At 45.3% G+C, this 24061-nt stretch overlaps 1 protein-coding gene across 1 annotated transcript in view; it reads left to right on the forward strand.

Annotated features, from left to right (window-relative positions):
* The window catches only part of MLLT3 (MLLT3 super elongation complex subunit), a 1077824-nt gene that overhangs the window by 1004763 nt on the left and 49000 nt on the right, over nucleotides 1–24061 (forward strand). The window contains exons 9-10 of the mRNA XM_069630761.1: nucleotides 11089–11160; nucleotides 16331–16402. Coding sequence (XP_069486862.1) covers nucleotides 11089–11160; nucleotides 16331–16402 — 144 coding nt within the window. The remainder of the gene's footprint in view (nucleotides 1–11088; nucleotides 11161–16330; nucleotides 16403–24061) is intronic.

Here is a 24061-nt window from a genome sequence, read left to right on the forward strand (position 1 = left end):
AAGAGTTTTTGAAAGGGGATAGCTGTGTGTGGGCAGCTGGGGGTCTTTAATGTTATCAGCTTATAAATAAATGCCTGTTCGCTATCACCGTATCATCCAGTTCCTGCCTCTTAACAATTACTAATTGTGATCACTGAACAGGGTGAAGTAAATCTTTCCTTTTTGCTAAAAATTGAGTATCATGTGGTATCATTGAAAAAGATTTACTAAAAATTGAATGTTTGTTTATACAATTCACATTGGGTCTGCAGGGGACGGGAGAGTTCCACAAAGGTGTGGACATCTGCTGTTTTAAAATGCAAGGCCTTTTGCTAGCCCACCATTTTCAGATTACCATTGCAATAGAAGCATCAATAACTAGGATGGGGGCACAGTGCATGCACCTCACCACACAAGGAAGGTGGTCAGTGCAAATAGCCCAAAAAGTACATAAGTGGGCTAGGATCTCTTGGCAGTAAAGATGGCGTTTAACTCTTCAGACCAGCTTAATACACAAGTGTTTTTATCATTACCGACAACACAACAGCCATGTTTTATATAAAAAAAAAACAAAGCCAAACACGCTGAATAGTTGTCCCAGCTTGCGCAGAACCTAAGGTAGTGGTGCCTCAAAAGACAAATCCACATACAAGCACAGCATTTTCCAGGAGATCACAACTCTCTAGCCGACAGATATTTGCACGATTGGGTCAACAATCGATCTCTTTGCAACCGCAGAAAACGCATAATGCCCTAAACTTAGCATCCAGGTTCCCTCAACAGAGGGTCTGTAGGCAATGCCGTATGGATGTATTGCTCAGATATTTGCATACGCCCCCCTCCCGCCTGACACCACTATTGCAAAACTTACTACACAAATTGCATCATGCGACAATGATGCAGATTGCCACAGTGTAGGCAAGACAGCAATGCTGATTTGTGGGTACGCGCATTATGCCAGAGTCCTGTCTGGCTGCTGTGGCCACACAATATCTATGCAGACTAGGCCCTGTGGTCATTCCATCATTCACGGCTGTGTTCTGGGGCCAGTTGCAAGCTGCTGGGAGCACTGCTGTTAAGGGCAGGGCTTCCTGGGGTATAACAGCAGGTATGTATACAATGTCCTGTGGCACTCCAGGTCGATGCACCATCCCTGGGAGTGGCTGCAGGCTCGGCCTGCAGGTTGAGGCACTATGAGCCTTACAGACTGGCTGTGCACCTTGGGAATCTTCCTGTGGGCACCGGAATTGGACCATGGGCTTTGGTGATGCCCTGTAGGTACTCTGGGTTGGGGAAACTGCCCATGAGAGATGGGGGGGCAGAGGGGCGGACAAAGCTGCCGGGTGTGACATTAGGAGATGTGCTGGTAGACCATGCCCTGCTGGTAGGTGCACTGCCCCTGGGCACGGCCAGCGGGGGCACTGAGCCATGGCATAGCTGCAGGCCATGTCAATCTGGCACTGCTGACCAGCCGCTAGATGTGGTGGCCCTGTGCCTGGGAACTGACTGCAAATGCCATATGGGCAATCCAGCCAATGTTGAATGGTCAAAATATATCACACAACGCCAAAAATCCTCTAAAATAGCTTTGGTCATTGGGTGTTATTGTTCTCTAATAAGATAGTTCTTTATTTAAATGTATGTAGTCTTACATATTCTAGGAATTAACGTAAATAAAAGTGTTGTAGCGGTTATGTCGCAAAAACCTAAAAAAACCCACTGTTGGAACTGAGTAGGGGTTCTGCGCCTGGGGATTGGCTGCAGTCCATTGCCTTCACCCACACCAAACTTCCTTTTGTCCATGCTGTGTGAGGGCTTTTCCTCCACTTGCGGTATGTTGTGGCCAAATATTATTTGATTATTTAATTTCTTCATAATTCAATTGTCACCAACAAATTGGTCAAATTCATCCCAACAAATCATTATCAAAGAACATCTTCAGTGATTTATGTAGCCAAGAGTCTATATCCAAGGAAATATTTTGTTCTTTAGATACCATTACTGCGAGAAAAGAAAACAAATCTTGGTTGAACCGTGCCTATATATGGTGTGATGTTCTGTACCAACCAGTGGTATTATTTGTAACATTTCTGTCTATCCTTTTTCAAAACATTAAGAATAGTCGGTGCCTCAGCAATACATAGCTCCAATATATTGAACCTTAAAAAAAAAAAAACATTTGACATATTTTGAAGAGCTTTTAAAACGTACCATATTACATTTAGTCACATTGGACAGACATTTATAACACTGGTTAGCAGCACGGCAGAGAGGGACAAGACGGACACAAAACGAACTAGAAACTATAGTGGGAAGGGACAATAATTCAAGCCAAATAAACATGTTTCAAATGTAAAGTAACAGAAAAATAGCCAATACACATACAGGCATACAAATCATTAAAAGAACCCCAAATATAATTCTATTTGTCCATTATTTGTGTCCGCAAGATAAGATCACCACATTTTATAGCCAGTCCTCATGTTTGGGTTTTACAGTACACTTCTATTTCTGTGAGATCTTTTTTTTCGGGACCAGCAAAGCCTTGCATATATCCTTGGTCTGATGCCAAATGATGGCCTTGGAGTTGTTGGTATATGCCCTGTGGCAGGTTAGAAGGAGGGCAGACTCCAGGGGACTTGATATACTCTTTATTAAAGTAAAAGGCCTACCTTTCCCTAATCTATGGGTGGTCCCTGCTTATATTAATAACCAAGATGCTTGTTTGTCAGTCGTGAATGTCCAAAGAAGCAAGTCTGCTGGCCGAAACTATCCTCGCAGACCTTACCACTAAGAAAGCCAACTTAGGTCAGGAGAATGACTCCCTTCTCCTGAGGGTACTGTTGGTACCAGTCTTTAACATACCATTCTCAAATAGTCTCTTGTGACTTCTTGTATTCTCTTTAATTCCCCAAGTGGTATGTTACACTTCCTTTATTGACCTTGAATCCCTTTTGGCTCTTAGTTGCTTTATACTTTTGGTCATAGACCTGCTTGTACCCTTGGAGGGAATGTAGTTTTCCTGGGTCACACTGGTTTGTAGCTGGTGTATTTTTGAAGGCTCTGATCCCGGCCTTTCTCGTTAATGCTATTTTGTTCTTGTGTAGGATAGTTTTGTTCCCCCCCTTTCCCAGGGTATTTTGTCCCACTGGTTTTTCTCTCATCCAGTTTCTCCTCAATGTTCACTCTTGTTTCACAATATTCATATTTATCAGTTTGCGAAGTTGACTCTTGTTTCTTATCGTCCACTGTGAGTTAACTGTGTTGTATAATTTTCTCCTGGTTTACAATCTCTATCCATTTGCTTTAAAAGTTAAATACAGTACATGTCTTCTACACTGATGGGTTGACTGTATGACATATTGATTCTGTGGAGTTTCCCAGCACCTCCTGTTCGCCCGGTTACCTTCTTTCATGGTGGGTAAAGTTGTCGGAGGGTTTCGGTCCCAGAGTTTCTCCTTCCGTCAGGGTATCACCGATGTCATCTCTTTTCTGGTTTTCGCGTCGTAGCTTTTCCTCTTGCGGCACCACTGCGCTTGACGGCACTCAGACACTCGATTCTTCAACGTTGTTGGCGGTCATGTTCCAAGGTCTGACGGTCCACCACAGATCTGTGGCTGTTGTCTTGCTACCACCTTTGCTTGGGCTCCTATCCTGTTGGTTTCTCGCCTCCCGGGATTGCTGTGACTTTGGCATCTTGGAAGCAGCTGCAAGCGAGTTTGAAACTCACAGGTTTCTTGCTCTCCTCTCTCGTTCTGTGTAGTGCAGCTTGGGGACTCCCACAGCCTGCAATTCTGTTAGTCTCTCTTGTCTCCTGCTTCTCTCTCCTTCCTCTTTAGAATCATGTCCTTTGACATACTCCCAGTAAAATGGGCCTCATGATTAAAAGGGATACAACCTTTTCTCCAAAGATAATATCCCTTAGGAGTATTAGTCCCAGTTTTTATCATTCATATTGTCTTGTGTTTTAACACATTCCATGTAGGCGATGGTACGACCAGTTTGAGGGAGTTCCTCAACGGAACTTGAGTCCTTTTTCCTTAAGGGGGAGTCTCTCCCGGTGAGGTCGCACTCACCTATACCCCTAGAGAGGGCATAGCAGAGCACGCTCACTTCCCTAGCCTAACATGAATTCCCTCGATTCGTCACAGCCCCAAGGTGTAGAACAATGGTTTGCGGCAGTGTTTGAGTGATCATCTCTATTTGTTTAAGATTGTCATCCCAATATTGGCTGATCTTGTCACAGATCCAAAACAAGCTCATATGTACTGCTTTCCCAGAAGTCTTAACATATATCAGACTGCAGTAAATTAAATCTTTTAATTCTGCCCAACATAGTTAATGAATCTTCTGCTTGGTGAATCTCTAGTCCATGTCCAATTTAAATAGTTTCATATTCGTACATATTTTCAGTCACGTATGATCGGATACGATTGTACCAAATTGAACTTCACAAACCTTCCGTTCCAGTCTATCCGCAAGAGAGCCACGAGCAGGGGACATCTATAAATAGTTGATGCCGAAAGGGCAAACTGCTGTGATTTAATCAATATTTCTGGAGGATAATTAACACTAGCATTAAATGGAGATAAAATGGATGTGATTATCTTCTACATGTCTTTGAATCTTGACTGTTCCACAGCACGTAACTTAAACTTAAAATGAAGGAAATCAAAATCCACAGTCTAGTTTTCATGCTGGACTTTTTTGAGCTTCCATATTCAAGTCTTTTGCCAAGAACTCCATTGTAGCATTTAATTGAGAGTAATAGCAAGATTTTTCCATATTCATGATTCCACTGACGACCAGTATTTATTTCCAATGAGCTAGTTAATAAACTTACATTCTGATATTGCATGACGTACTGAAGGTGGGGGTCTTATCCATTCAGAGGTGACAAACCATTGATAAAAGGCAGACCAATGGAGCTGGCGAGACTGAATCACTTTCTAAAGACACCCACGTCAGAGCTTTTGCAGAAGTCTCACCAATCCAATTATGGAGGCCTGGAAGAGAGAAGTATGTATGGTACTTCCTTATGTCCGGAAAATCAAACCATCCCTCTTCCACAGATCGGAACCTAATGAACAATGCTTTCTTTGAGCGGGCACTATCCCCCCGCAAGAAATCACTGAATCCTCTTTGGATCTTTTTAAACATGTTTTGTGAGAGTGGCAAAGGTAGCATACTAATAAATAAATGCAGCAATTTATTTAGTCAATTTTATAGTTCACATTTTCCCCCAAATCATCAGGTTTGTCTTGGACCTTCTCTTAAACTCAGATTTTATTTCAGCAAGTTTAAGAAGGACATTGTGTTCCAATAGATGAGTAATGTTCCTTGATACATACATTTCTAAATGAATCCTTGACCCAACAAAATTCCCGATTAGGGATACTACTCCTAAAGCACACTAAAGTAATTGGGAAAATCTCAGTCTTTGATTCGTTCATTTTGCATACATTAGCACTTTAAATGTACACCCACCACACTGAATCCCATGTACATTTTCACTTAACCTAATTTCTGTAGCCAATGGTTCAATAAAAATGCTAATCGTTGAATCTCAAAAACCTCAGACTTAAATCCATTTACCAGAATCTGCGCCTTTGCACTTCTATATAAGGCTTTAAAAATAATTTAAGAATACAGGGCCGAAATGCAACCTCTTCAGTATGAACGTCGGATAGCTCCAGATAACACGATCAAACGCCTTCTCAGTGTCCACACTCACTGCCACCAAGGGTTCAGATGTATGACGTCGAGCACTTCCCTCATATTATCATGACTGTAATGTCCTTTAATGAACCCTGTCTGATACTTGAGGATCATGAGGTAGAACAAGACTCAGTGAAGTGGCAAAGTTTTTTGCTAATTATCTGACTTCTACATTTGAGGGAAATCAGCCTATAGTTAGTTCATAATTTCACTAAGCATTGTTATTGAAGATTATTAAACATCTGTTGCAAGCAATAATGCCTGTCCAATTTTACCGTTTTACAGTCTGTTTGCCAACTTCAGAATTTTGCCAACACGTGTTTCACTCCATATAATCTTATATATTTAAAAGATCTGTGGTGAGCTTCTTTAGTGTACTTCCAGTGTACTCAAATGTTAAATTTGTTTCTTGTCTGTGAGTTCACATGCCAGTTAATCCTATTAGCACTCCAATGTGTCCATCTTGGACACTTATTGTATGTGTATAATGGTCTTCTTCCAAAGCAAATTTTCAATGTTTCACTGAATTTGTAAAACTATATTTTGATACCTTATCAGGTGTTGCCTGTGCTTGAATCTTCTTTGTTCTATACAATGTCTCGTGGCATGGTGGCCCCGTGCGTAATGGTGATCTTGTGGGATGCAATAGTCCTAATATGTTGGATAAATTCAAAGAAATTGCAACAAATTGACAATTGGTTTGGTAACTTTTACTCATGAAGAATGAACAGTGTAAGGAAGGCATAGTATCAATAGCAGATACAGGCACAATGGATACAAGTTTTGAAAACCTTTATTTACACTTTTGATTTTTACGACAGAATTCCTAACTTGCCGAACTCTAAACTGGGAGAAATCTTGACCATTAAACAATAACAAATACATACAAGTCAGTCTGGTCAAAATAAAAAGGCCCGTACTAGGAAAACCTAACCTTGCCCTCCTTAGAATACCAAATGTTTTAAGGGAATATCAAATGAAAATTTTGTCTCAAAAGGAAATGTCAGAATGGCTTCAACACCAACTCACTTCCCCATGTTCAACCCCACAGGGACTCTCAAAAAACAAAGGATGGGTGGATGGCACATTTCTGTTAATCTTGCACACTTTGGCTTGCTGGTACAATTCAACAGTTCAATCTTAGGCTTTCAACTTCTGGTAGATCAGTCACTTTTTTGGGGGTTGCCCGCCTTGCCATCAATAGTCAGTTCATTTATTAATTTCTTACAGTTCTGCACAGGCTTCCCTATGCCGGGCTAGAGCCTATCTCTCCTTTGTGGGGGGTTCCTTTCCCCACTTTTTATCTCATATATTTTTCTCTGTCGAAGACTTTCGAAACTGCAAGGAATTTATATGGACCACTGCATGACCACTTCGGCCTCTTAACAATCCTTTAATTCACAATTAATATCTTGGCGTTGTTCTTGAAAGTTAGGAACGAAGGTTCAGTTCTAATGGAGGTCAGCAGAGTATTCCACAGTTTGGAAGCTAGGACAGGGAAGCTCACACCACCCGCTTTTTGGAGTTTGAATCTGGGTAGGGTTAGGCAGTGAGTTTGGGCTGGTCTGGTGGGTTGGGAGGAGGAGTGGAGAGTAAGACGGATGATGCAGATGAAGATGCAGATGAACAGCGGCAACCCCGACAGAAGTGGACTTTCAGTGCTTGGCCTTGTGTAGGGCCCCCATGGGTGGGGCGCCTTCAAAGAGCTTAGAAGCCAATCAGCTTTTCCAGATCTGGGAGAGGCATGCCCCTGGACACCACCCAGTGCAGAGGCCTTGGCCTGCAACCACGCTTCCAACCGTTGATGTCAGTCCCTCAACGTGCGCTTTGAGAAGCCACGGCAAAACACAACCTTCCTCCTTGTGTGTCGGGTGCAGGCAATACAGAATGCTTGTCGTCCATGTATACATTCTGCAAACCGCTGTTGGGGCACCGCTTGAAGAGGGAAGGATTGTCCTTTTCGTCTGACATGATCCACACGGTGTAGGCCTGAAGAATCTTCTGGAAGCCTCCATGAAGAAGACTTGATGAAAAAAGCCCTTTAGGGGTGTTGAAAGTTGGAAGGTTGTTCGATGGAGCACACAGGCTCAAATGACCGAAAAATAGAGTTTAACTCCAGAAAACGCAGCAAAAGCATGAAGAGCAAAGCACAAGGACTCTCAACACTTGAATGTGCTGTAAAAATCTGAAAATGGCTGCCATGGGAGGGGCTTAGGTAGAGGGCAGTTATTGGCTGGGGGCAGTATGACCCAGAGCTCAGTGATTGGTTGTTAGGAGAAAGACAGTTCAGAAATGAAACTGATTTTTTCTTTTACCGAGGATTCCCTGCCTAACAACGGGGAATATTCATGAGCATGTGAATCCATGCCAGACCCATGCTGGAGAACAACAGTTAAGTAAATTGTTCCTTCTGACTCGCTTTAGTCTGCCCTCTTGACCTTTTCAAAAGTTCATGGGTAATGCCAATACTTCTAAGTGTTTGTAGTTCTTGTTCTATTTTAGTTTTAAAGTTCAAATTCAACACCAATTGCCTCATGGTACTTGTAGTTCTTATTTGTAGTTTTTATTCTTTTACATGCCGCCTTGGCCATTTCCCATGGTTCTTATATTTTACTTTTGCCCTCTTGGCATATTTCACAGTTCACATATGTCACTTTCCCTTATTAAACTTTCTTTCCTTATCGCGTCTTCCTTTCATCTCCGCTTGTAATATCTTTTAAAATTCAAAAACAGTTAAGACTTTCGAAAGTGGAATTTCATCTTGCAGGACCACTCTGCTGCTTTGTATTCTTTTATTTCAACAATTGTTCTCTTCATTCGTATTTTATCAGCAAACACGCAACGTTCACCTTTCAAATTAGTCACTTTCACTTTAACCAGACTTTTACTTCCCTTAACTCACTGGATATGTTAATTAGATTTCTTTCATCTCTTTCCTGCAGCTCAAGCCTGTTACCAACTCCTCCTCTGCTCCTCCCTAACTCGGCCGTTCACCCAAGAGGGTCGCGGTCTGGTTTCTGGCAACTTGAAGGGTTAATTCCTCCGCTTGCTCTGCTTTGCTTTTCGAATGCTCCCGCCCTCTTGAAAGCACTTTTATTTATTGGTTGCTTGTTAGGCACTTATACAGCAAGTACATGCTGTTTCAAAGTGCCCACAGAGCAAGTGAGTGATGCATATTGAATACAGAGGAGGGGAAAGGAGAAGGACGAGACATAATATGCCTTCTGAGTAATTCAGAATGTGCAAGAGCAGCAAGGAAAGGGGTAGAGGGGTAAGGTGCTGGAGTGTCCGTGCTTGTGAGTGAGCAACATATGGAATGCATGGTGAGGTACCTGCTACACGGACAGGAGCCGTGTTGAGTGTAAGTGCGTGCCTCCAGGCGAAGGGAGTGCCAAGGCAAGTGCTGAGAGTAGACAGAAGCTGGGGTGATTGAGTGTGGGAGTTCAGGGCCCCAAGGATGCACAAGGGCCCAGGATACCAATCATAGCAACACTGAGATTAGCAGAGGAGATGGGAAGGAGCAGTTAAAGAGGAAGGTCTTGAGGAGCGTCTAAAATTTGAGAAAGTCCTGCTCAAGGCATAGAGGGAGTGGGATGCTGTTCTAAAGTAGGGGGCCAGCCCCGTTTAGCAAAGCACTTCACACACAGATTTAGTGCCAGAGGAATGTAAAGGTCTGGAGGGGGAATATTTAGTGAGATAAAGTTGAAGATGGTGGGGTCCCTAGGCCCAGACAGCCTTGTGAATGATGCAGAGGGATTAGAATTTAATCCTTGCAGCAACCGGGAACCATAGAAGACTTTTTAGGGCAGGAGAGATGCAGTACCTGTGCTTAAGGCATGGAAATCTTGCCTGGTGTTCTCTTGATCCTCTCCACTGTCGATCAGCTCGTTGGCCTTCCATATCCTGGTTCACATCAGCTTTGGAAGAGTTATTCCTTCTCGTACCTAGCCTCGCTCAAAGTGGGCCTTTGGGTGCCACCTTCTATCTTCACATGGAGTGTTAATAAGGTGCAGGTGTACATTATTAGTTATGTGCCTGACTCTGCCTGGCCTCATTACAGGGACCGGGCCATTTCAAGTCGGGGAAGGTAATCCTTCTAACCTCCTTCCTCATCTTCCTTGGTGCAGTCCTTTTGTCACAGCAAAGTGAGTAGGAATTATTGGAGTTGGCGTTTCCAATAATATAAGCAGGGATAGGTGTTAAATGGGTTGTGGAAAAAGGGGGATACCCTCTCTCACCCTACTCCCTGAGGGCCCCCTACTTGGTGATCCTCCCTTGCTTGTCCATCCCCAGGGTCGGGATCCAAAGGCAATGGCCTATCCCTGGCCACCTAAGTGCGGGATCCCCGGGGAATAGGTTGTGAAACACCATCTGGTTTTTCACAACAGTATGTATTGCACATGTTGAAGTACAACTTAATAACACAGTTGCAGCATCCACATTTGCTTGGAAGGAAATGGAGTTGATATAGCAAGTGAAAATTACCTCGGACCGGACTGTATTATAATTTTTCCACGAATTCTGAACAATGTTATTTGGCCATGCTGTTTGGGTAAAGTTGGCAGAGGTAATGCAGCCATAAACTGGCGGGTAATGTGAGTAGGCGTACTGACCTTAAAGTATGGCTGCATGGTGTGCCTTCTGCACTGCACCCATGGGACTTGGGTTTATTAAAGATAATGATATGTCATTTATAACGCCTCTGTACATGTGTTTCACATAATGATGCATTGAGGGGACTGAGAACTATGCTTTTGCTTCTTGTAGGGATTATGGTCTATTCATTCCGTTATAAATGGATAATTCTGGCAACTCCTATATTTGGCTTTGTTTGTATTTTGACCCTTTGATGCTCTGAAATTTAGCACAAACTTGTGTTATTGCACAATAGGAACAATCAGGGAAAAATGGCAACAATATCTTGAAACTTTGAAATTGGAGAAGAAAACAGAAAAAGTACTGAAAAGTAAAAATAGAGTAAAAGAGTATCATATATTATAATAGTTGAAATGGAGGCCTCCCTCACCGTCCTGCATGTGCACATACCTCCAATGATTCCCTTATTCTCCCAGAGGGAAATACTGTGTCGTATGTCTGTAATGGTTGAAATGGCAACTGTTTTTCTTTTTCAAAATGATGCGTTTGGTTAGATTTGCTGCCTCTTCAATAAATCCAGATTAATCAAAAGTACCATAGAGATTTCATAAATTTTGCAGCGCAGTGCATCAAATTGTTTTGTAATAGCACAATGGGAACACGTTAAGTCATATTTACCCCTTGCCATTGCATAATCACATTAGATATGCTGCATTGGCCTCCCTGTGTATGAAATGTTTTGTAAAATATAATTACTATGCCAAAACAGAAAATAAGTTTCCCTCTCATCCACAGATTGTAGAGGTGAAAAGTCCAATAAAGCCGAGCAAGTCTGAAAAGCTATTGAAGAATGGGGATTGCGACAAGGTAAACATCGAAAGCCTCTGAGCTGATGCAGTTTTCCTTTGCAACCAAAGTCTTGCATTGTATTACCTGTTTGTGATCAGTGATAGAAGTGTACCAAAAAAAGTAGTGCAACTGAGACCTTGGCGGGGGGAACTGAGTAAATGGGACGAAAGTGCATCAAGTGACTAGGCATAATAACTAAGGTGGGTTGTCAGCAAAGTGGGTGCAACAGGATCCTGTATTTTCTTTTTATCCAGTAGTCTGGCATGGATTCGAATACTCAAGAATATTCACCCGTCAGGCTGGGAATCCTCGGTAAAAGAAAAAAACAGTTTCATTTTAGCTTTAAAATTGTATTTCTCCTTTAAATCAATCGCTGTCCTCTGGGTCATACTGCCCCCATTGACTGACAGTCCTCTCCCTAAGCCCCTTCTCTGTGTTTTCGACGCAAACTGTTCTGCTTTTGGTTCAAAGAAGCCTTTGTGCTCTTTTCTTCATCTGCCGACAGCGGGGATCCATGTTGGTGAAGTTCTGTGCCCCTGAAGGGCAAAGACCATCGAAGATTCTACTTCGGGCCCTCCGACCATGACGGAGGAGGAGGGAAGGAAGGTCTCTCCTCAGGCCCTGCACCAAATGCAGGCTTACGGAACGTGTTTGTAGAGGACAAACACCTGCAATGTCTCTACTGCCTGCACAAGGACCAGAAGGAGGTAGAGTGCGAGATATGCCTCTGTTTTTCCAAGGAAACAGACAGGCACAGTAGGCTAGTGGCATGGTTTAACTTCAAGGCCTCTGACCCAGGAGACGACGGTTCAGGGCCTAGTGTTTCCTGTCCTGCCTTCTAAGCCGAGGGACATCTCCTTGGATATTCTGTCGACCAGATGAGGATGCCTCTGGCTCCGATACCTGTGGTCCCCCGGTCCCAGATCAGCCTCCAGCAAAGGGGAAGAGTCATCCAATGCCCCCATTTCAGCCTCTGCCTCCACGTCGGGCCCCTTCTCCCCCAACAGGCCCAGACACGGGTACAGGAACGGATACGTCCACGACGACCGATGACGAAGACATTGTCCCAGTGGAGGGTGAATCGCCACATTTGGATGCTCCACAAAGGGTGTCCCCACCGGATGAGGTGGGACCGTTCCACTCCATGATCTCCAGAGGCTCAGGGCTATTCCGGCTGGTGCCCAAGGAAACCAAGGAGGAGGGCTTCTTATATGAGAGGTGCGAGGCCAAGAGGAAGACGTTCATGGCGCTGCCCTTTCTGGATTAGGTTTGGGAGAAGAGAGTGGCCCTCATGAAGAACCCTTGCATGGCTCCAGCCAAACGGGATAGGGTGGAGAAGAAATATAGGGTGTCGGCCTCCGCACCCAAGAGTCGGAGGTCGCAGCCATCACCGGATTCGGTGAGATCGGCGGCTGCAAGGAAACGGTCAGCCAACCCGTCCTTTTCGGTCCCTCCGGACGGCGAGGGGAAAAGGATGGATACCATCAGTAAGGTGATTGAACCCGCGGCATCCACTATCAAGGCGGCCAATGCACTGGCGATCCTGGCCAGGTACGACCAGGAATTGTGGTACAAGCTGGGGCCGATTCTGGGGTTCCTCCCCTTCCATAAAGGGGAAGTGACTTTCTCCCCAATCGCTCTCTTCAGGAAGGGGAAGTGGTGTAGGATCACATGCTCACAATGGCATTGGACGTCGCCAACACAGGGTTTCGGCAAATGTGGAACAGTGTCTGCCTTTGTCCCCAAGGTTGGATGAAAGCCACGAATTTTCATCAGGCGATCCAAGCAAAGGTGCTGGACATGCCCTTCGACTGAGAGAATCTGTTTGTTTTATGCTCACCTGGTATCCATGGGGGCGCCACACGATACTGGATGGAAGATCCCGGACCCCTCTCTGCTAGGTTATGTGCCAGACATTGGGTAGCGCCTATTGCAGGAGAATGGAGGGTTAAGATACTGGTTCTGTGATGGGTGGACTCCCACCTCCCTCTTGTCCAAATCCCCTCCTTTGGGTTTATTGCTCACCTTAGGTTTTTGTGCGTTGAACTCTCCGTCCTGGGTCTCTGTGCAGGGGCGCGTGGTTGGTTCCGTGGACCTAGTTGCTTCATTGGTCCATGTGCTCTTATGTCGGGTCCAGACCGGCTGTGACTCCGACTCTGCTTGCTGTCTTCCAGGTGAGATATAATGTCTTTTCCGTCTTTATTCGGTCTCTTTCTTTCCTTCCGTTTTCTCTGCGTCTTGCTCCACTACACTGTTCCCTTTCCATGTCTCTTTTTGTTTTCACAGGGATTGTTGCGATCTCGGAGTTGCCGCTCTGATGGTGAAGACCATGGTGAGTTATTGATACGCGGAGCGCTGCACTATTCATTGGAGTTAATTGCTAACCTGTGTTCTCTTCTCGTTGCACAGGTTGCAGTGATGTTCCCGAGTGATGAGCGATCGAAGCGCTACTTCCCCAGATAAGTGCTTTGTTAATGCTGACTTTGTTCCTTCTCCCTTGCAGGTTGTAGGGAAACCCGGAGATGGGCAAGGTAAGAGAAGCGCAGGGTGCTGCCAGGAGGACTCGCTGCTTGCCCAGGTGAGCATTGTTATTAATGCTGTCCTTGTTTCTTTACCTTTGCAGGTTGCGGCGAACTCCGGAGATGGGCGAGGTAAGCGAAGTACAGGATAGATTCATTACCGGTTACTTTACAGGTAAGTGTTCTTGCTCGCTAATGCTGTTCTTGTTATTCCAGGTTATTGATGGGATCTGGATCTAGGGCTTCACGATCGGGCCGCCGGAGAAGCAGATCAGCAAGAGCTGGACACAGTGAGCATTACGCTGCAGGAGTGCACAATAACGCAAAGCATGTTCTGCTGTTTGGGTGTGGTTTAAATAGCCCAGGTAAAGTAGTTCCAGGCACAGCCACACCCAAAACACTAGACCGCATGGCTTGGTTCTAAAGAACTGAGCTGTGTAATAGGCCTCCGTGTTGGATTAAGGTCCAAAACCGGTATTGCTTTATTTCTGATGAGCCAGGCACCAAAGGCGCCAGGACTGACTCCATGTATGTTTCTGATGAAGTTTTAAGGCCCTTGGGGCCAGTGTGAAGGACTTTAGCCCACTGCTGTTTGAGTCGGTTAGAGAGAGAATACTATGCAGTAAATACAAAGGAAGTAAATCAAACACCAAATAACAATGACAAAATACCAGGAAGAGGGGAGCTGTAATTATCAAGAAGGGAGACTCCAACCAAGAGAATATATCACGCAAGGTTGTGCACGGCAAACCTTTGTGGATGTAATGATCAAACTTTACAAAAGAGCCCTCGAAAAATTATCCCACAAGATAAAGGAAGAGCCTTATCGAAGCACTGGTACAGAAGGTGACTAGAGACTATTTATAAATAAGATATTTAAAGAACTCTAAAGCAAAGAAAAACCGTCCTTCACCAGGAGAAGGGGTTCATTCTCCTGGCCTTAGTTGGTTTTGGATAATGGTTGGGTCAGATCTTCTTTTTTTTTTTTTTTCCAGTGGACTTTCTTTTGATTTGGACATTTCTGGACGACTGACTAGCACCTTAATTATATAGGTAGGGACCCCACAGTTATAGGGAGAGAGAGGCTTTATTATTTAATAAATCATTGTTGTAAATGTCTTCAGTGTCCACATACTTCATCTGACTCGTCACGTATTTGAGAGCTTTGTACTGAAAATCTTCAGAGAAATTGAATCCGTGTTGAACCACCTAAAATTATAAACAAAAACTCACTTTGTTGCCATGGAAGATTTTTTCAAGTGATATCTTATGCAGGTGGTACATATTTCAGTAGTTGCCTGAGAACACAGCAGTGTAAAGGAAGAGTAGCAATACTAACTGCACACTCTGCTTTCCTTGCCTCCAGAAGTATTAGTGGAGTCAAGAAAGCAAGTAAGCCTAGTGCCCTCACGGCCCTCCGGTTCCCAATAGCCAGATGTAATGAGTCTGAGTGAATGGAGGGGTCAGTAAGGAGTGCTTAGGACTCCTAATGCCCTTGAATCTGGGTTACAAACATGTCCAAAGAAAGCATTTTGTTGGAAATAAAAGCACCACTGGCTGTGGTACCTTGACTGATTGCTACAGCAGCATTGCAGCCGACTCACTGGAGAGGAGGGCTGAAATGCTGGCTACCTAGCCAACAGAAGTTGAAGGCACTAGGAGGTGGGGCACATGAGAAGCCAGTGGGAATGAGGTGTGATGTGATTAAGTGGAGAGGGCTGCGTCTGCACCTAAGGGGATTGCTGCCATATCGGAAAATGGTGGCGTACTAAATCAATTGGACAAGGACCGAGCTCATGGGAGTTGATGACCAGGCATAGGAAGCAGGTGACAACAGGGTAAGTGGGGCACGCAGAAAAGGCACACACGCCAAAGGCACTTGGGCTAAGTGGTCGAAGGGGGGGGCGGGAGTGGTTGGGAGCGGTGCTACTGTACTTTTTTTTTTTAATTATTTTTTTCCCTCCTTTTACATTTTACTGTTACTATACTTTATATTTCTTTTTTTACCTTCCGGAATGTTTTACTTTTACAATAAGTGTTGGAAGAAGTTTAAACCTGCACGTGCGTGCACATCACTGAACATTCCCTTAAAAATCAGGTGTTTTTGTTGGGGCGGGGGGTATGAATTGCGCCTGGGAGGGGGATGTGGCGATGGGGTTTGTGGGGAGCGGGTGCAGGCCAGCAAGGAACATAGTTCCACTACCTTTTTTCGTAAATTTCGGCCACTGCTTGGGCTTCTACCTGCTTAGCAGGAATGGGGAAATTCCTGGAGTCTACTGGTGGATAGTGCCCAGTTTACCTTTATTCTGTGTTCCTGATTTTTCTAAAAGATGTGTTAATGAAGGGTAAACTCATGTGACTCACTGCAACTTATAAAGTATGCAGCTTCTTCACTTGAAATCCTAAATTTGAGTTTCAGGAGGAGAAGGAAGCTGGGTGTGGGGGCACTAAAACTTTGTTTTAGTGAACAGTCCTTCTTTAAACCACTTGCATTGTTCTTTTTATGGTTGGTATCAAGTTTACAAGTAGGAGGTCTGAGAATTATTACTATGAACACAAATTCCCATGCCCCAATAGCTCCCTTGTTCACACTTAAGGATTAAGGCACATGTGGCATTCTATTTTTTCATAATAACTTTGAACTACTCATACGTGTGTTTTTTCTTCAGGCATATCTAGATGAGCTGGTGGAACTCCATAGAAGATTAATGACTCTTCGAGAACGACATGTGCTCCAACAGGTAAGCAGAAAACAAATTACCAATGCCGTTGTAGCTCTATCCACTGCCTGCTGCTTTTCTTGCTTATATTAATGCACACTAATATCAAGGATATTTGTTTTTCTCTTGCAATCCAGAAACGCACAAGTTATCAGCATACTCGCCGATGACGTGGTCAAGCTGTATCCTGGCCTTGCTTTTAATTTTTGAATTTGTCATATAGTCCTCCAATCTGCCTTGTCCCCTTGTTTTCGCCCATGTGCAAAGTCTAAATAGACTTAACCTGACATCCGTGATCAAGCATGAAATAGCTTTAGTTACTATGGCTGATAAACTTGTCCAAGGCTTTGAAATTGTAGTTACTCTTTTGCACACGTTTTGGAAAAAACGTTCTTTTTATAGTAGATTTTAAGGATATTGAAACAACGTTTCACCATTTGCATTGAAAAGACTACTTTTGGAACCTTGGATCTTATCACTTGCCATTGTAATTAAGGTTTGCATTCTGTTACCTAGTTGCTCTAATCCGTTGTAGGCTTCGTCCACTTGGTTGGCCGGCCTGCAGTAAGGTGCAGGCTAAAATGTATTAGTTTTTGGCAGAAAAATCCATCTGGAAAAATGTGGTTACTTCTTAGATGTTAACAACCGAATTCACCTTCATAAACAGTCTGTTCTGGACTATGCCATTCTAGGCTCAGGCTTGGTAGTCACAGAATTAACTTTCTAGAGTTTGACCTGTGGTACAAAATATAGATACCCGGGCAAATAAACCACCAAACCTCCAGGATTGCCCCAGAGTACACTCTCAAGCCCCTAATGCCTCCTGCATTAAAGTGTGTGTGTGTGTGTGTGTGTGTGTATATATATGTATATATATATATATATATTTTAGTGGAAGCTGCAGAGTATTAGTTTTTCGAAAATCGAAAAGGGGTGTCGAACTAGGGCGTGCCAGTAATACTATCCCTAGTGTGACGTCCCATGTACCCATGATCCCTCACGCGTGTAGGACCCTCAGATTGTTTTTTTCCGCCATACTAGTCGGACGCATGTTGCGGAGTTCCCTTGGCATGTGCCAATTATACCTAAATATTGTTAAAAATGTACCCTGTTATCTTCCCTCCTACGCCGAAGATAGACGTCAGCGAAGATCGAGGGAACCAGCCATCGAAAACTATACGACGGACCATGGGCCTTGGAAGGCCTCTGGCCTTGGTCCTATACAAGTAGGGAGAGTGGGGGGTGGTCCTAACTTTCCCGCATTTATTTCCTACATATACTCAGCCCGCTGCCAGATTTACACATATGGAGAGTACTCCTTTCAAATTCTGCAACGGAAGGCACCGAGAGATCAATCCAACGATTGTCCTCTGGGCGTTCCCGTTCGCCACATGACAAAGAGCAACCGTCCGCAGTCGAAAAAGGTGCCGCACTCCCAATAGTTCCAGAGGCTCGATCATCAGAAGACGATTCCGACCTCTATCCTCCCAAGTCAAAGCGTAAAGCATCTACTCCCGTGATTCTGCGCCGTCCTTCTACTACCTCCGAATCTCAACATGCAGCGTCAAAGACCACCACTGAACCTCGACGCAAAGCGTCGAAACCCTCGGAAACCCCTAAAACCTCCAGAAAACATTCCTCTAGTCACGGGAAGGGGGATAAACAACACAAGAAACCTTCAGAACACCATAAATAAAAACAGAAGGCTCCTAAAGTGATAGAGAAGTCCAAGGTCCCTGACACTATTCCTAAAAGTAGAATTGTCCCTCCCACTCCTCATGACATGGACATGGATGAGGAACCAGAACATGAGAGGTTTATTCCCATTTCCAGGGAATGGAACTCAGCGGATATTGATAGGGTGAGGAGAAGGATGTCTTTCTTTGCAGACTTCTATGAAAAAGACCCTAATTATTTCCATAGCTATGCCAACACACCAGCTACCTCTGCCTCTTTGGGGTCCAAGGACTCTAAACCCCCTACTAAAAGGATTCGCTCTGAGGCTCCGGCGCAGGGATTGGTTTCAGACCCTTTGCTAATTGAACCTTACTATTCAGAGTCATATGGAGAGGAGACCAACACATATGCCTCAAGACCAGACAAGGGTTTCTGATGGGGATGACGATTACCAGGAAGAGGAAGATGAGGCGGAAGCCTACAATCTTGACTCCCCAATTCCTAAGGACCCCCTCGGTGCATGACTCACCAATTGATAATCAGCAACTCCTCAATGAGGTACTGGCTAAAGCAGCAGCTCATTTTCAGATAGACACACAGGGTGTCCAAGAAGATAGGGATTTTCGCGGAAGAAATCCTAGGGGACAAGAGAGCCATTACCCAGGCTATCCCAATATTAAAATCAATCCAGCGTAGAATTGATCCCTCGCTGGTAACCCCAAATTTTACTTGTGCAGTGAATCCATGAGTGGAAAAATTATTCCGGGCCGCACCCTCCGATCCCATGTACATAAGGGATCAATTAAAACCCGACTCCCTGGTAGTAACGACCACCAGAAAGAGGGCAGGTACACCACTAGCTTCTTCAGAAGCACCTCCCAATAAGGAGAGCAAGAGGATATATGCTCTGGGTAGGCAAGTTGCCTCCACATCAGGCCGTCGGGCACGTATTGCTAACAGTACCACTCTTTTAGCAAGCTGTAACTGCCATCGGTGGGAACAAGTAGCTGCTCTAGTAGCCTCTGCACCTGATCCACTAAAAGGCAAGTTGGCCCAAATTGCAGCAGACGGAAGGTCCGTATCTGGATGCATCCTTAAAACAAATTTTGATGCAGCAGATAATGCTGGAAGATTATAATAGCCAAATGCACAGTAATAGAGGGCCATGCTTGACTAAGGCAATCTGGGTTCAAACCCGAGACCCAAGCCACGCTTATAGACATGCTGGTAGAGCCAAACATTCGGTTCGGCAGGGCAGTGGAAAAGGCACTAAAGACAGCTAAAAATGAGTATTAGACCCTAAAATCTCCCGGCCAACTCACAAATAAACCCCCAAGTCAGGTGGGAAGTAAGTTTTGTCGCTTTCGTGGCCAAAGCTCCCAGAGGGGTTCCAACTACTACCAGAATCAAGGAACCTCATGGGGCAACAATCAATTCCAAACATTACAGCGATTCACCAGAGGCCAGCGCAGGGGGACGCACTAGGGGTAGAGGCAGCCCCGCCAGAGGTGGTATGCCACCTAGTAAACAGTGATGTTCCACTTCGGGTCCCCTCCCATGCATCCCCAGTAGTGGGGCACATTTCCACCTTCACCCACGCATGGGAGGGGATCACTTCGGGCAGATGGGTGCTGTCCACAGTGTCCGCAGGATACTGTATGGAACTATTATCGCACCCCCAATACCATCCTCCAAGACGGAAGGTATATTTGTTGGAGCACCAGAAAATCCTTCTCGAGGAGATCGGCGTTCTACTTGCAAAGGATACCATAGAACTTGTCCCGGGCAACCAGGTAAACAGGGGTATTTATTCAACCTACTTCCTTGTGCCAAAAAAGATCTAACAATGCGCCCAGTATTAGATTTGCGCCCTGCAAACAAGTATGTCAAGCCACAAAAATTCTGCATGACTACACTCCAAAAGGTAATCCCCCTACTAAAAAAGGGGGATTACATGGCAACATTGGATATGAAAGATGCCTATTTTCATATTTCAATGTTCCCAGCGGACAGAAGATTCTTGCGTGTCAAAATAGACAACCAGCACTACCAGTTCAAGGTGCTGTTTCGGAATAGCCTCGGCCCCAAGGGTATTCACCAAGGTACTGGCGGTGGTGGCAGCGCACCTACGCAGGGAGGCAATCCCAGTGTACCCTTACCTGGACGACTGGCTTATCAAAGGGGAAACCCTTGTAACTGGCAGTCTAAACATTCAAAGAACTATCGGCCTCCTCTTCCAATTGGGCTTCTCAATCAACGAGGAATATCAAGCCTGGTGCCAAGCACCTCAAAACAGTTCTTGGGAGCTGTCCTAAACACCCAAGGGGGGTTGGCCTTTCCATCAGAGGAAAGAATTCGGAATCTGTTGCTGCAAATTCCTCTATCAGGCCGGTCGTCAAATAAGGGTGCGCAAAGCAATGCGTTTGCTAGGCATGATGGCATCTTGCATTTACCTGATCGCAGGTATGGTTGGCGAAATAGTGGTCTCAAGTGGTCAGTGGGACGATCTAGTGGTCGTTTCGCTAACACTAGTACAAGGTCTTCGCTGGTGGACAAGAAAGAATCTTCCGAAAGGGAAACCCTTCTACGATCCAGAGATGCAGGCCGTCGTCGCAAAAGATGCCTCCCTGGCAGGGTGGGGAGCTCACTACCTTCACCACACAGCTCAGGGTCTCTGGTCTCACGCAGTGGCTCAGAACCACATCAATCTGCTAGAACTTCTGGCAGTGTTCTTCAGAGCGCTTCGGGCATTCAAACCCCTTGTCACGATCCATGCCCCTGACCCCCTTGGGTATAACAGCCTCCTGGCTGCAGTGGGGCTAAAGCCCTTCACACCGGCCCCAAGGCCTTAAAACTCCATCAGAAACATACCTGGAGTCAGTCCTGGTGCCTTTGGCGCCAGGCTCACTATCGGGAATAGAGCAATACCAGTTTTTAACTTTAATCCAACATGGAGGCCTATTAGACAGCTCAGTTCTTTAGAACCAAGCCATGCGGGGTCTAGTGTTTTGGGTGTGGCTGGGCCTGGAACTACCTGGCCGGGAACTACTTTACCTAGGCTATTTAAACCACACCCAACAGCAGAACCTGCTTTGTGTTATTCTGCACTCCTGCAGCGCAACGCTAACCATGTCCAGCTCCTGCTCATCTGCTTCTCTGGTGGCCCGATCCTGAAGCCCTAGATACGGATTCCATTAATAACCTGGAAGAACAAGAACAGCATTAGCGAGTAAGAGCGCTTACCTGTGAAGTAACCAGCCTTGAATCCATCCTGCGCTTTGCTTACCTCGTCCATCTCCGGAACATCACTGCAACCTGTACAAAGAAGAGAAGAGAGCACAGGTTAGCAATAAACACCAATAAACAGCGCAGCGCTCCGCATCAATAACTCACCGTGGTCTTCGCCATCAGCGCGGCATCTCTGAGATCGCAACCATCCCTGTGGAAACAAAGAGAGACATTCTTAGGGAACAGCATAGTGGAGCAAGACGATGAGAAGACGGAGGGAAAGAAAGACAGAATAAAGACGCAAAAGACATTATAACTCACCTGGAAGACAGCAAGCAGAGTCGGAGTCACAGGCGGTCTGGACCCGACATAAGGGCACACGGACCAGTGAAGAAACTAGGTCCACGGAACGCCTGCACCAACCACGTGCCCCTGCACAGAGACGCAGGACGGAGAGTTCAACGCACAAAAACCTAAGGTGAGCAATAACCCCAAGGAAGGGGATTTGGACCAGAGGGAGGTGGGAGTCCACCCATCACAGAACCAGTATCTTAACCCTCCATTCTTATGTTATAGGCGCTACCCACCATGTGGCACATAACCAACCAGAGAGGGGTCCGGAATAGCGCTTAGACCTCCATCCAGTTTCGTGTGGCGCCTCCGTGGATACCAGGTGAGCGTAACACCCCTCTTGTCAGTGCAGATCCTAACAGACAGCACGACAGCGATGTTTTACTTAAACAAGGGGGCACTCGTTCGCCAAATCTGTCCAAGCTTGCCCAGAAAATTTGGAGATGGGCACTCAAACAGAAGATTTACCAGTCATCCCAACATGTTCCAGGGGGATCTCAAGTCGCTAGCAGATGCCCTGAGCAGGGATCCCCTTCCAGAAGAACACGAGTGGACACTACATGAAGAAGTCGTTGGAGACCTCTTCTCTTAGTGTGGTTCCCCACTATAGACGTATTCGCCACAAGCGGAAACAGGCAATGCCCAGATTTCGCATGCAGGTTCCCCCAGCCAGGCTCCAAGGGGAACGCCCTATGGATGAATTGGTCAGGGATGTTAGCCTACGCTTTTCCACCAACCCCTCTGATGAGTAAGGTGGTCAAAAAGATACACAGGGAACTGATGACGCGCATCCTAGTTGCTCCTATGTGGGTGAGACAACCATGGTACGCACACCTACACAAGTTAGTGGTGTGCGACCCCATCAAACTCCCGTGCCGGTACAACCTACTCTCCCAGCACGAGGGCCTAACAGTGCATCCTCAGCCCAACTCCATGAACTTGGCAGCATGGCTCCTGAAGTCAGAGTTCGGGCATCTCAATTTACCCCAGAGAAGTATGGATATCCTGAAAGAGTCAAGAAAAACGAACACAAGATACTGTTACTATGACAAATGGAAACAATTCATTTGGTGCCAGAATAAGCAAATCAACCCAGTTGATTGTACTCCTTCTAATGTAGTCGCCTATATGCTCCACCTATTGGATGCAGGTTTAGTGTTTAACTCACTTAAAGTGCACCTGACAGCTTTATCAGCCTACATGACTTCCTATAACAAGGTGTCATGGTGGAAAGTGCCAGTGGTCAAAGCATTTATGGATGGGGTAAAGAGACTCCACCCTCCAATTTCTAACCCACCACCAGGTTGGGACCTTAATGTGGTACTTGCTAGGCTCATGGGACCACCCCCCCTTTGAGCCCATATACAAAACTAGTCTCAAACACTTCACTTATAAAACTGCCTTCTTAGTGGCGATCACATCCATAGAAGGGTCAGTGAAATTCAAGCTCTGTCAGTGCAGGATCCTTTCTTTATTGTTCATAAGGATAAACTAGTTTTACGCACTCACAATAGGTTCTCACCTAAGTTAATTTCCGAATTCCATGTTAACCAGTCTATTGAACTACCGGGCTTCTTTCAGGAACCCAAAGCTCTGCTGAGGTGAAATTCCACACGCTAGATGTGAGGAGGGCGGACCTCTACTATGTAGACAAGACCAGGCCACTAAGAAAGACGGATGAACTGTTGGTCTCCATAGCTCCAGGCAGAGAGGGAGATTGCGTCTCTAAGAATACCATCTCTAGGTGGATAGTCAGATGTTACCAACTGTGCTAATCCCTTTCAGATAAAAACACCGCCTTTTACGCCGATGGCCCATTCTACAAGAGGTACTGGAGCCACTCTGGCTTTCATTGCAAATATACCCCTTGACACCATTTGCAAAGCAGCTACATGGAGCTTTATTTGCACCTTTACTCGGCACTACTGCATTGACACTCATTCCAAGACAGATACTCAAGTGGGACAAGCGGTTCTAAGACATGTATTTGCTCATGACCCTTCTCACATCCCACCTCCTTCTACTAACACTGCTCGCTAATCTATGCACAGCATGTGATCTAAGCAGATTCCACATGCCTCAGAAGGGATACATTACTCACTATAATCGTATTCTGATGCTTGTATCTGCTTAGATTCACATGCGCCCACCCTTCCTCCCCTCTGAGAGAAGGCGCATAGTTGCTTGTAGTCTTATCCATTTTATCTGCGTGGATACTCTGTATTCACACTACTCCATGTCAGAAAAAATATAGTCTGATGGTCCTACACGCGTGAGGGATCATCGGTACATGGGACGTCACACTAGGGATAGTATTACTGGCACACCCCAGTTTGGCGCCCCGTTTAAAAAAAAAAAAAACAAATACTCTGCAGCTTCCACTAGATGTCGGCCTATGCACAGCATGTGAATCTAAGCAGATAC

Source organism: Ambystoma mexicanum, chromosome 6q (assembly GCF_040938575.1).
Source record: "Ambystoma mexicanum isolate Mex_15411 chromosome 6q, UKY_AmexF1_1, whole genome shotgun sequence".
Classification (NCBI taxonomy): domain Eukaryota; kingdom Metazoa; phylum Chordata; class Amphibia; order Caudata; family Ambystomatidae; genus Ambystoma; species Ambystoma mexicanum.